The sequence below is a fragment of the Podarcis filfolensis genome, assembly GCF_964270895.1.
Source record: "Podarcis filfolensis genome assembly, chromosome: 4".
In the NCBI taxonomy this organism is placed as follows: domain Eukaryota; kingdom Metazoa; phylum Chordata; class Lepidosauria; order Squamata; family Lacertidae; genus Podarcis; species Podarcis filfolensis.
This window is the reverse complement of record NC_139607.1, coordinates 83,310,034-83,322,106: the sequence shown is the minus strand read 5'-3', so window position 1 is coordinate 83,322,106 and position 12,073 is coordinate 83,310,034. Positions and strand designations below refer to the sequence as shown.

The 12,073-nt window shown below is 45.9% G+C and overlaps 1 protein-coding gene across 1 annotated transcript in view; it reads right to left on the bottom strand.

The window, feature by feature from the left end:
- GUCY1A2 (guanylate cyclase 1 soluble subunit alpha 2) overlaps window positions 1–12,073 on the bottom strand; it is a 159,648-nt gene that overhangs the window by 128,579 nt on the left and 18,996 nt on the right. Inside the window, exons 2-3 of the mRNA XM_083609123.1 lie at window positions 11,215–11,276; window positions 6,135–6,256 (exon numbers count right to left, since the gene is read on the bottom strand). Of these exons, the coding sequence (XP_083465249.1) occupies window positions 6,135–6,256; window positions 11,215–11,276 (184 nt within the window). The remainder of the gene's footprint in view (window positions 1–6,134; window positions 6,257–11,214; window positions 11,277–12,073) is intronic.

Below are 12,073 nucleotides of genomic sequence, written 5' to 3'. Positions count from 1 at the left end.
ATGCTCCGGAGAGCAAGAGGCTAGTTTAAGAGGTGTATGGCAGGCCTGTGGCACACACAGCTAGAGATTTGTGGTACACAGAAACCTATGAGGGCTACCACTGTTGCCCTCTAATTCCTGTCACACAAGGCGACTGACTCACCCTGCTATTTGTAGGGCTGGACCTGACCAGAAAGTAAACTGATTGCACATTTTGTTATCACAGACACAACGCCCTTCACATATCTCTCTCTTTTTACCAGAGCCACAATCCTAAACCCACTTAACCTGGGAATATGCCCCACTGAATTCAATAGGACTGAGTAGACATGGTTAGGATTGCACTGTAAGTTAGCAATTTGGGAAGACAGACTTGATGAGCTGACCTCCAGTCTACTGTCTTTGTCTGTGAGGTGGACCTCAGACTGAGCTATGGTTACATACCAATTGCTAGAGGACCAATGAAGGAAATGAAATCTCCTACCCACCACCCTTCTCCTCCTGTAATGCTCAGAGAACTGAGAACAGCGGCTTCCACACTGTCCTCAAGCACTACCCACCTGAAAGACACACCAGGAAGATAGTGATTAGATAGACGACAGTACCAGCAAGCTATAATTTAAAACAAAAATGTATGCAACCTTTTCAAGCTCTTGTCACAGAAGCTCATGCTTATGATTAAGAAAATATTCGGAATAGCAAGAACTGACACTGTCAAATAAGAGACCACTGAATGACAACGTGCACCAAATGTTGTCTGGCTTGGGTAGGCTATTACCTTAAAAGGTGACTGCTAAAGGACAGCCTGCTTTAAGATGACTGCTTTGTCATTTGCAGTCTGAGGAGTGGCTCTGTTGAGCATTTGACCCTCCGGTCGCTGTTATCTCTTAAGCTGAACAGAGTCTTCTGTGCTCAGAAGCGGCAAGAAGGGGAAAACTGAAGTTTCCTAGGAACCACCAAATATCTTTCTAGCAATGGCTTTGACATTTGCAAGTGTTCTGCAGGCAGCTTCTTGCCTAACAGGGCAAGGAATGTTGAGAAGGGTTTCCAAAGGTCCAGTCTCCATGGAGACCGTCCCTCCCACTCTCTGCTAATGCCAGCCTTCCTTTCACTTAGCAAGGATATGCAGGGGCAGGAAAAAATAAAACTACCTGCCAAACAGCACTGACCTTCAGTGGCCTTGAGGAAGGAGCATAGTCTCAGTGGTAAAGCCTTTCCTTTGCATGCAGAAGGTCTTGGGTTCAATCCCTGGCAGCTCCAGGTAGACCTTAGAAAGATTCCATGTCTGAAACCCTGGAGAGCTGCTGCCAATCAGTGCAGACAGTAATGAGCTCAATGGACCAACAACGTGAACTGCTTCACTTTGGAGGAAAACGTGGGACATTTACATTAACCAAGCCTTACGTTCCCGAGCACAATTCAAAGTGTTGTTGCTGACCTTTAACGCCCTAAACGGCCTCGGCCCGGTATATATGAAGGAGCGTCTCCACCCCCATCGTTCTACCTGGACACTGAGGTCCAGCGCCGAGGGCCTTCTGGCTGTTCCTTCACTGCGAGAAGCCAAGTTACAGGGAACCAAGCAGAGGGCCTTCTTGGCAGTGACGCCCGCCCTGTGGAACGCCCTCCCACCAGATGTCAAAGAGAACAACAACTACCAGACTTTTAGAAGACATCTGAAGGCAGCCCTGTTTAGGGAAGCTTTTAATGTTTGATGTACTAAGGTATTTTAATATTTTGTTGGAAGCCGCCCAGAGTGGCTGGGGAAGCCCAGCCAGATGGGTGGGGTATAAATAATAAATTATTATTATTATTATTCATAGTCACACAGTTATGCACCCATGCATTCAAAGGTGACTGGCACAGGTCTTTCATTGGTAGACTTATTTGCGTAAGTTAGGAACATCCACCAATCTGCTAAGAATGTCTCTCTCTCTTTCTTGTCCTCTGGAAAGCAGGAGGCATTGCATAGGTTTCCTTGCAAGTGCAAATTCCCACAGTTTACACCTGGGGCCTTCTGTATGCAAGATGGATGATCTACCACTGAGCCATGGCCCTTAAGATGATGGAGAAAACACAATTAGTTGGATCTGCCTATCATTGGCTCTGGTCCCATCTGCTGCTAATATCCCAGACTTCCACACAGTACCTGAGAGCATCACTCACCACCAGTCATAACTCTGCCCTGACTTCATGATGTGGATGGGACTTGAGAGGGGCAACAGGCAGAACTATGTCTGGCAATGCATTGGCTCTGATTTAAGAATCCCCTGTGCCACATGTTTACGTAACAGGTTGCAGTTTTCATACGCAACCTGCTGATATTCTCTCCACGCTGAGAGAACACCGTGAAGGAAGCTTGCAGAACCAACCACAACTTCTCCACACCCACCCACCCCTCCAGAATCTCCCTATATAAAACGTTAACAAATAATTATCCAAGAATGAAAACAACAGCAAAAGACCACGTCATCCGTTTATACTAGAATATTTATTTCCTAAGGGTATGAATTAGCTACTTGGTATAAATATTCAGCAGCCCCAATGATATCAATGGAATCCCAATGGAGAAGTAAGAAATGTTGCACAATCTGGATGGCACATTGTCTTCTGAACTTGGGAGAGGAGTGCAATTAAAAAGTTTTGTGCCCGCAGGCAAGAAGCAATAGGGTAGGGTTGATGTGGGAGGGTGGGAATTATTTGTCCATATCCGCAGGGAGAAAAAGATTATAATCCCAATGCAGTCCCCCAAATGAAGCTCAACACTTACAGCGTTAATGGCTTCATAAGGCCTTACAGCAAAGCTATCCCCCAGTCGTTAAAAAGTGCACTGCCTTCTCCTCTACCAAGGTTTCCCAAACTTGGGTCTCTAGCTGTTTTTGGACTACAACTCCCATCATCCCTAGGTAGCAGGAACAGTGGTCAGGGATGATGGGAACGGTAGTCCAAAAACAGCTGGAGACCCAAGTTTGGGAAACCCTGCCCTACAAAAATCAGCCCATCGAGTGAGGTTATCATATAATGGGAAGGCCAAAGTGGTCCCCGCTCCAGAAGTTGCTGGACTACAACCTCTATCATATGTGACAATTGGCCATGCTGGATAGGACTGATGGGAGTTGGAGTCCAATGTCATCTGGAGGCTATTACTGCCATAGACCCTTCTATGGTTACTGGGTGACTTTTCTGTGGGGGTCTATGAGTTATAGAACTCCCTCCCCGCACAGGCTCCTGAAAACATCCTTTTTTATCTTTAGATGTCAGGTTAAAGGTAAAGGTAAGGGGACCCCATAACATTTGGCCCAGTCGTGACCGACTCTGGGGTTGTGGCGCTCATCTCGCTTTATTGGCCGAGGGAGCCGGCGTACAGCTTCCGGGTCATGTGGCCAGCATGACTAAGCCACTTCTGGTGAACCAGAGCAGTGCACGGAAACGCTATTTACCTTCCCGCTGGAGCGGTGCCTATTTATCTACTTGCACTTTGACGTGTTTTCGAACTGCTAGGTTGGCAGGAGCAGGGACCGAGCAACAGGAGCTCACCCCGTCACGGGGATTCAAACCGCCAACCTTCTGATCGGCAAGTCCTAGGCTCTACCCTATTGACTAGAACTTTTCGTAATAATAAATCAACCTGTTTTAGCTGCTTTAAAGGAAGCATCTTGCTGGCGTTGGTTTTTAAGGTTGCTTTGCTTTAATCTGTTGTTGTGGGTATTTTTAATTACGTTTTCACACTGTTAAGGCTCGGAGACCGTAACGGTGGAAATGATGGGATATAAGTTTCTTAAATAGGTTTAAAAACACATGGAAGAATCAAGGTGTCCAAGCCTGACCACCCCCACTTCAAACATAGCACAAAGAAAGTGAAACCATGCTTAACATTGGGAAGGGAAAGGGTAGAAGCATGCTTTCACAAAGCTGGTTCCTGATTTAACAAAACACCGGTTTGCAGGAAGTCAATATTACGTCTCCCCTGGACCAGGAATGCCAGTTACTGCAATTATATCTCAGCCTGCAACCTGCACTGGAATTCTTTTTAAAGGTTCTATTGTTTTCTCATTCGTGTGCTGCAGCCCTAGGGTACTTTTGGAGGAAGTGCAGGATATATATTTAATAAACAAATAATATTTTTTGTAATCTAACATAGTAGTTTAATATCCCCGTAGTCAAATATTTCTATCTCATCCCCGCCCCTGTTTCCTAATCCAGGACTTGTCCATGGGATTGACTCCAACTGCAAGCTATGGAGAAAGAGATCCATACACGTGGAAATGTTGCTGGAGACTTTCCCCCACACCTGTTCCTTTACATAAGATTTTTTTTCAATAAATCTCATGACTCAGCCCAGTTAATCTTTTCCAGCGAGCCGCCACAGTGACAACATTCTACACCTATGGGCAGGATTGGAAAACATGGGCTGTGAAATAGAACAGGCCAGCTCCTAAGGCACAAACACATGATAGAAATCTTCAAGGGTCTTTGCAAGACACAACTTGGGGTGGGGAGCTATTTGGTGGTTAAATTCGCACCCTTAAAAATATGCATGCAAGAGGCAAAGAAATTAGCAAACAGTGAGAATTTCGTTGCACAGCTTTCGACACACTATAATATTAAAGTGTGAGAATCGCAAAGCACAATTGCGGAGGGGGTGGGGAGAGATGTTTTAGCTGCTTGCAAATTCCTGGAAGGCACTAAATGAGCAACCTGCCAGGAATTTCTCCCTCAGAAGAGTAGGGGTGAGGAACCTGTGGCCCTCTAGAGGTCGCTGTGGCATCTAGAGAGCAGAGACTGTGCAGTTTGGGAGAACAAAAGTGTACGCACTGGAGAGGGCAATAACAGAGGAAGGAAACGGGCCAAGAGACATCCAGGTGAAGAAGGGGCCACACTCAAAGTGAAGCGCAAAAACAGGGTGCCTGGAAGGCAAAAGCAGGAATGCCTGCTTCCAGAACTAGAGAGGGGAACACTTGAAAAGGCCTCTAATCATGCAGAATGGAAGACAGACAACAAGGACCGACAGAGCACAGTTAGGATGGAGTGGGAGCGAGCTTTCCACCACCCACAGTAGCAAAATCCCATAGCTTCTAACTTTGAACATTTCATCAAGGAGAAGCAAAACTCTTCCAGCCCTAGAACGTTTAGAGCACATGTATAAGAATCTGAAGGAGCTTTTTGAGATAAGCCCACAACTGACCCACAACTTCTTGACAAGGAGCAACACCATTTACAAGCAGTAGATTGCATCCAAAAAACTAAATAATCTATCCAAGGCTTTGCAGCTTGTCAGCAGGAAAACAAGAGTGGGCAGCTATGCCCTGATCCAGCAATGCAATATAGAGCCGCAATGCATAAGCTGAGGCTGTTGCATTCTCTGCAAAGCCATGCCATGTATACCGTGTACATAGTGGGGAATGCTCAGATAGCATCCTTTACCAATCAAGGGCTCTTACGCCAACGGGGTGTGTCTATATGCATCAGGACCCAGTAGATGTTTGGACATCAGGCTTGGGATTTTATTAAAGGTAAAGGGTAAAGGGACCCCCGACCATTAGGTCCAGTCGTGACCGACTCTGGGGTTGCGGCGCTCATCTCGCTTTATTGGCCGAGGGAGCCGGCGTACAGCTTCCGGGTCATGTGGGCAGTAGGACTAAGCCGCTTCTGGCAAACCAGAGCAGCGCACGGAAATGCCGTTTACCTTCCTGCTGGAGTGGTACCTATTTATCTACTTGCATTTTGACGTGCTTTCGAACTGCTAGATTGGCAGGAGCAGGGACCCAGCAACAGGAGCTCACCCCATCACGGGGATTTGAACCGCCGACCTTCTGATCGAGAAGTCCTAGGCTCTGTGGTTTACCCACAGTGCAACCTGCGTCCCGAGGATTTTATTAGTGGGGTCAAATATGTTGGTATACTTTGAAAAGTGGAGAGATGACGACTGAGGAGGGCGGCTGCTTTTCTGCCCCAATTCCGAGAGGCACCTAGCTAACCACTAACAGTTGGGAACATAACGTTGGACTATAAGGCAATGATTATAGCTGCATGGAAGCAACCTCAGCATTACCAAGCTGAACTCTGCAGAATGGGCCTCCGAGGAAGGGAAAGCTCAGAAAACAAGAAGGGAAATTCAGAAAAATGTCTTCTGCTAATGACACAAATGTACACGGTACCGAGTATATTTGCTGTACACTGGAGGATTCCTGAGACATCTTCAGTTTCGTCGTTGCCAGGGCGGTCTGCATAGGAGCACCGGTTGGAGAGGTTGTGGAAGTTCTTTTCAGCATCCCTGTAACTAGAAAGAAACACAAAAGTGGTGCATGAAAACAAAACAAAAATAAACTAGGCATCTAGAATGACTGAACGTACAGAAGGACAAGCCTTCTCAGGAAGAATCAGCATGGCTTCTTCAAAGGTTAAGTTCTGCCACGTCCACATTTTGAGTTATTAAAGCAAGCCAGATGGGAGTAATCCAGGAACTTTGGACTTCCAAAATATCCCTCCTCAAAGGCTATGTGTAAACTTAGCAAGGGATAAGAGGAAATGTGCTCTTATTGACTGGTGACTGGCTAAAGGACTGGGAACAGAAAGCAGCAATAAATGATTAGTTAGAGCCACTGCCCAAGGATCTATACTGGGACTGGGGCCATATAAATCTCATAAATGACTAGCAGAACCTGCAATTTAATGTTGTAGTGCATCCAGTCCTCTAAGAGGACAACCTGGAACAGTAATCTCGGAGTGCTGTTCAGACCTTTTGGAGGAGGTTGAGGAGGAGGGAGGGTAAAAGGACCACTCCCCATGACCTCCCCTTGCTAGGGGAGCACTAGGAGGGTTCCAGCTCCAAACATGAGCCCTATATAGTGGGGACGACTGGGGGAGACATGCAATTCTGGAGAGTGGGGGAAATGCGTTTTCACGTCCCTCTTCTTGAAACATAACTGTGGAATGAGTGTGTATGAGGGAGCTTCTTAAAGCTCACGGCACACATCCTCCCTCAACCTTACTCTCCCACTTTTTAGGCTTCTCCCCCTCCTGCTCTCAACCGTAAATTTAATCAATAAGACTCCCACAGTTTACCTGACCTGGTTTCTTTAGACCTTTGTATTCTCTTCCTCCCTCCCTCCCACCAAACGCTCAATTGCTACCAGCATTCTGTAAGTCAAAGGTTCATGACAGACAGTTTCGGGGGTTTTCAGAAAAGCATATACAGCATCTTTTAATTTACAAGCTTACAGAATTTTGCATACCTATGGAACCTTTGAAGGTCCAAATTTAACCCCCCCCCCCAAACCCGCTAATAGATTGAATCACCTACAGTCAGAAGCAAGCAAGTGAGCTGGTCAAGCTTGCGGGGGAAAAACATACCAAATGGTTCAGGAAGGGGAGAGAAAAGGGGGTGGAGTTCTGCAGGCAACACAGACACACACACACACACACACACACACACACACACACACTCCCTGTCTCAAGCCTTGAGTCTTAGGAACACAAGCTTTAATGGAAGAGCAGCTCTTTTGCCAGAAGTTTTCCACTCCCTTTCTCCCACATCTGTTCTATATTCTGCATCGAGCTATGAGTAAGGATGCACAGGCGACTCCCCAAGCAATAGTGCTCTCGCTCTCTCTCCCACTCTACCCCAAGGGGTTCTCCAGACGCGCCAGCCTTATTAACACCAAGGACAGCGCTGCAGCTTAGCTTGACAAAAGAGGCTATGCGATGCACAAGGGTGAATCCCCAAAGTGTAGAGAGTTTCAGATGCCTGGGATGAATTTTTTTGCACCTATGCATACACCTGATCCGACTTGTACAGCATGCCAAATCTGCCAGGGCACCCGGGTAATTACATAAGAGCCCACGGCAGCAGTTGGCATTTGCCCCTTGTCACTGCTGCTTAACCCATCTTGGCAGAGGCTTCATCCAAACTATATAGGAAAGGTACAGTGGCCAATATAAACAGGGCGTAGGCAGTTACTCAGGGTTGTTAAGGGTGAATCTCTGGACCATATATAATCTGATGCTGCTACTTGGGTCCATTTTTAAACTGGGGGGGCGGGCGGCAGAGTACTGTTTCTATATATTGGTGCAAACGATCAGCTTTTATGGGCTTGCCAGTCTTATTGTAAAGGCAGTCAAGCCTGGATAGCTCAGTTGGTTAGAGCATGGTGCTGATAATGCCAAGGTTGCAGGTTCGATCCCCGCATGGGACAGCTGCATATTCCTGCATTGTAGAGGGTTGGACTAGATGACCCTCTGGGTCCCTTCCAACTCTACAATTCTATGATTCTAAGGCGATATATGCTCAGCAATTGCTCTAGCATCCCATGGATTTGGTACAATTGTGTCAGCAATGTGTCCTTCAGGCCCCTGGGAATAACATTCAGCTTAGAGGGCCAGACAAAGAAGGCAGGTGTCGTCCTCTGATCTGACCTGCAGCACTTGCAGTTTTCAAGGTGCCACACAATATTCATGCTCCTCATTCGTGAGGAGTCACTCCTTTGGTGTGCTCTGGAACTCCGCATCTAATGGCACGAGGCAGTTGCCTTCGCTGTGCTTCTTTAGAGGCTGGCTGAAAACATTCCTATTTCAGCAAGCGTATCCAGACACATGGGGCCGTTAGTCAACAAAACAGATCCACTAGCAAAATAATTTTCCATTTGCGCAACAGAACTTCCCCCTCTCTTCTCTCCGTGTGCCCTCACGCTCTCCCCAGATCTGCTCTGTGTAAGAAGAATGGCCCCTCTTAGTCCAGCATTCTGTTCTCTCAGCAGCCAACCAGATCTATGAGAAGCATGGAAGAAAGGACATGAGGGAAACAGCATTCTTCCCACTGGACTAGACGGACCCAGCTCCTGATGACTCCAAGGGGGTGCAATGCAAAAGGCACTGTGGAGTAGGGCTGAGCGATATCTGGTTTTCAACATTGCTCTGTACCGAATCACCAGCTAAACATCGCAATATATCAATATACCACAATGTCTGAAATAAGGATGGAGCTATGGAAAGGCATTGGCTGGCTTCACTGTTTTCCCCCTCATCGTGATTTTTGCCAGCGCCTGCTCTTGCGATTCGCTGCCCCCCTTGCATGAGCCAGGGGAGAGCTGATCTGGCAGAGTTAAGAGGGACTGCAGGACTCAAGTGAGAAAAATTTGGGCTTCACGGTTTTCCCCACTTTGTGATTTCTGCATAGCACATATCATGATATATTGCCAGGTCAAAAATTATGAAACCGGTATCGCGATGTGGACTTCAAACTGGTTTGATATACGACCCAGCCGTACTGCGGAGAGGGTCAGAAGAAGGTGGAGGGGCTTGTGGCTCTCACCATAGACAAGGGTGAGGTGGGAAAGCAGGCTGAGGGGCCCCACCCCACTCCCCAGGAGCCTCATTATCAGGCATCCCCAAGTCTGGCAAAAATCTCCCCATCTCACTAGAGACCTTTCCCCAGCAAATCATCCATCTGCATCATGCTGACTCGGCCAGCTCATGGCATCCCAGTATCAGAAGCAGTACTGGGAAACACAAGCAGGAGAGTGCTGTGGTCCTGTTTCTGGACTTCCCAGAAGCATTCGCAATTGGCCACTGTGGAAACAGAATGCTGGACGAGAAAGGACTTTTCCAAAGAAAAAATGTTATCATAAACATAGTTTACTGTATTGCTACAACACCATTCTGCTTCACTCTTTCGGCTATCAACACAGTTTTCCGTTTTCCTTTCCTTTCTAACAACACAGTGTTACTCACGTATGTAAAGCATTAACTGGAGTAGCACACTCTCTCTAGCAAGGACTAGGTGATGTATTCTTACGTTTAGCACAATAGAAAGGCAGTCTGGCCGAGGTCTGAAATCATTTCCACAAGGCAAATATATCTGAACTGTTTATAAATAAACCATTACATGATTCATTCTACAGAAAGGTCATAGGACTGTATTTATGCTCTGCTAAAACAAAATCAGAATCCTGAACTTGGAGGAGCAGGGGGAAATCCAACTACCTTTTCCTTTTCAAAACAAAAAACAAAAAAAGTTAATCCTGTCCCCAGAATTAGTTATGTTATTTGGTGCTGATTTCTTTATTGATCACTTCTGCAAATACTCCAAGAAGTGCGCAACATTAGCATTTAAAACAAAACATTACAATACAATACAATACAATTCACAAGCCACATACAGTTTCTCCATAAAATAGTCCCAAAATAATAAAAACTAAATGTTTTTTTAAAAAACATGTTAAGAGCTGAATCCATATCTTTCCCTTCCCATGCTGTTGAGTGTACGCACAGCATTTCTTTGAGCCAGTAGTACAAAGCTTTCCCCGACTTCTGAAATAAGCTGATCTACTTCTCCCAAAACCGGAAAGTAGCGCCACAAAGGGCTTTTTATTTTTATTTTTTGGCTGGAACTCACCGGAACTCAGTCCAGGCACCTCTCAAGCTGGGCGCCATCACCATTATAATAGAACAAGGGAGGTGTTCATGGTGTATTCCAGCACCTCATTTTCTAGAAAAAAAATCTAGTTCCACATATTCCTGAGGGAATCCAAATTCACCCCTAGCTGAGTCTTAAATCCCATTCTGTTTCTTACAATGCATCCCATACTGAGGGCTAATCCATATGTCTGTTTGTCCCGTGATTTCTAGGAACTGCTTTCCCCAGGAAAACCCACTGTCTACTGAATCTAATAGGGTTTTCTGCCCTATTAATTCAAGTTTTATGTTTGTTACGTTAACGTTTGTAGTGATTCAGTGGTAGACAACAGGTTTCCCCAGGGAAAGGGGTGGGACAAAAAAAAAACACCTCTCGAACCCATTCCTTAGAAATCGTGGGACAAAGAGAAATGTGAATGATCCCTGAGAGAAATTCCATGGCTGTGGACAAAACTGTATCAGCAGCTTACAACAAATAAACGGATCATTCTGCATTGAGAAGAAGAAAAAGCTAGCGTGAGCTGAGCAGTTGTGGGCATCCGAATTCTATGAACAGCAGCACCACAGCCATTTGAGAATTGGCGTAACGAGCTAGCAATGAAGAACGCAAAGGGGGAAGGGCCATAGCTCAGTGGTAAAGCGTCTGCTTTGCATGCCGAAGGTCCCAGGTTCAATGCCCAAGGTCTCCAAGTAAGGGCAACTTCCTATGCGCCTATGAGGTGTTCATGTTAGCAAACATCATAGAATCATAATGTCACTTGCTTCTTATTGTCACTACCATCTATCTATCCACTCGCCATTTTTTGAGAAATGAGCTCTACTTACCCAATAACTTGATGCTCGTAATGTTGCAGTGTCCTCTGGAGAGTCTGCCTTATGGTCTGAGGCTACAGAATAAACAAAGAAAGAATGGTTTTGGTTTTTTATTTTAAAAAGTTATTAGCAGTTCATCAGCCTAGCGCTCAGCACGATGTCTGGAGGTGACTACTGATTTTATCGCTTAATCTAATGTATGGTGTGTTTCTTTCCCAATTACACTTTTTCTCTCTCTCCTCACACATCTGCTGTGCTTCCCCCAGAGAAACAGGAAGAAAGCAGCCCAGAAGTAGCAAGCTGTTTTTGTTCTACAAATACATCAATATTTCAGGGCTCTTCCCTGATATTTTAGTCCTCCGTTAAATCAGCAGTGGTTTCTTTAGCCAGCGCTGCTTAATACAAAAAGCAGCAAACAGAAAACACAATGGGCCCATTCACAAGTCACAGCGCATCATAAACCATAGCTTATTGTGCACAACTGACTCAGGCACACTTCGCTCCTCTCCACTCGTGCCGAGAGCAATAAACACACAATCCTCTGGCTTAGTGTTACATCTTAACCAGAGATCATGGTTTGTTTCATGTACAACAAACCATAATCTGCAGTCCAAATTTGCTCTTGATCATGGCAGAGACATAGCGTTCAAACATAATACTAAGACGTGAATTATGGTTTGTTTTCTCCTGGTGAGGAGAAAGGTGGGCATGGTTCACTCATGAGCAGTACACCACATGATAGCTTCCAGCAGCCAATCGGAAGCCACGTCGGACGTTTGGCTTCCAAAAAACTTCCGCAAACCGAAACACTCACTTCCAGGTCTGCGACGTTCGGGACCCAATTTGTTCAACAACTAAGGAGCTCGACTAC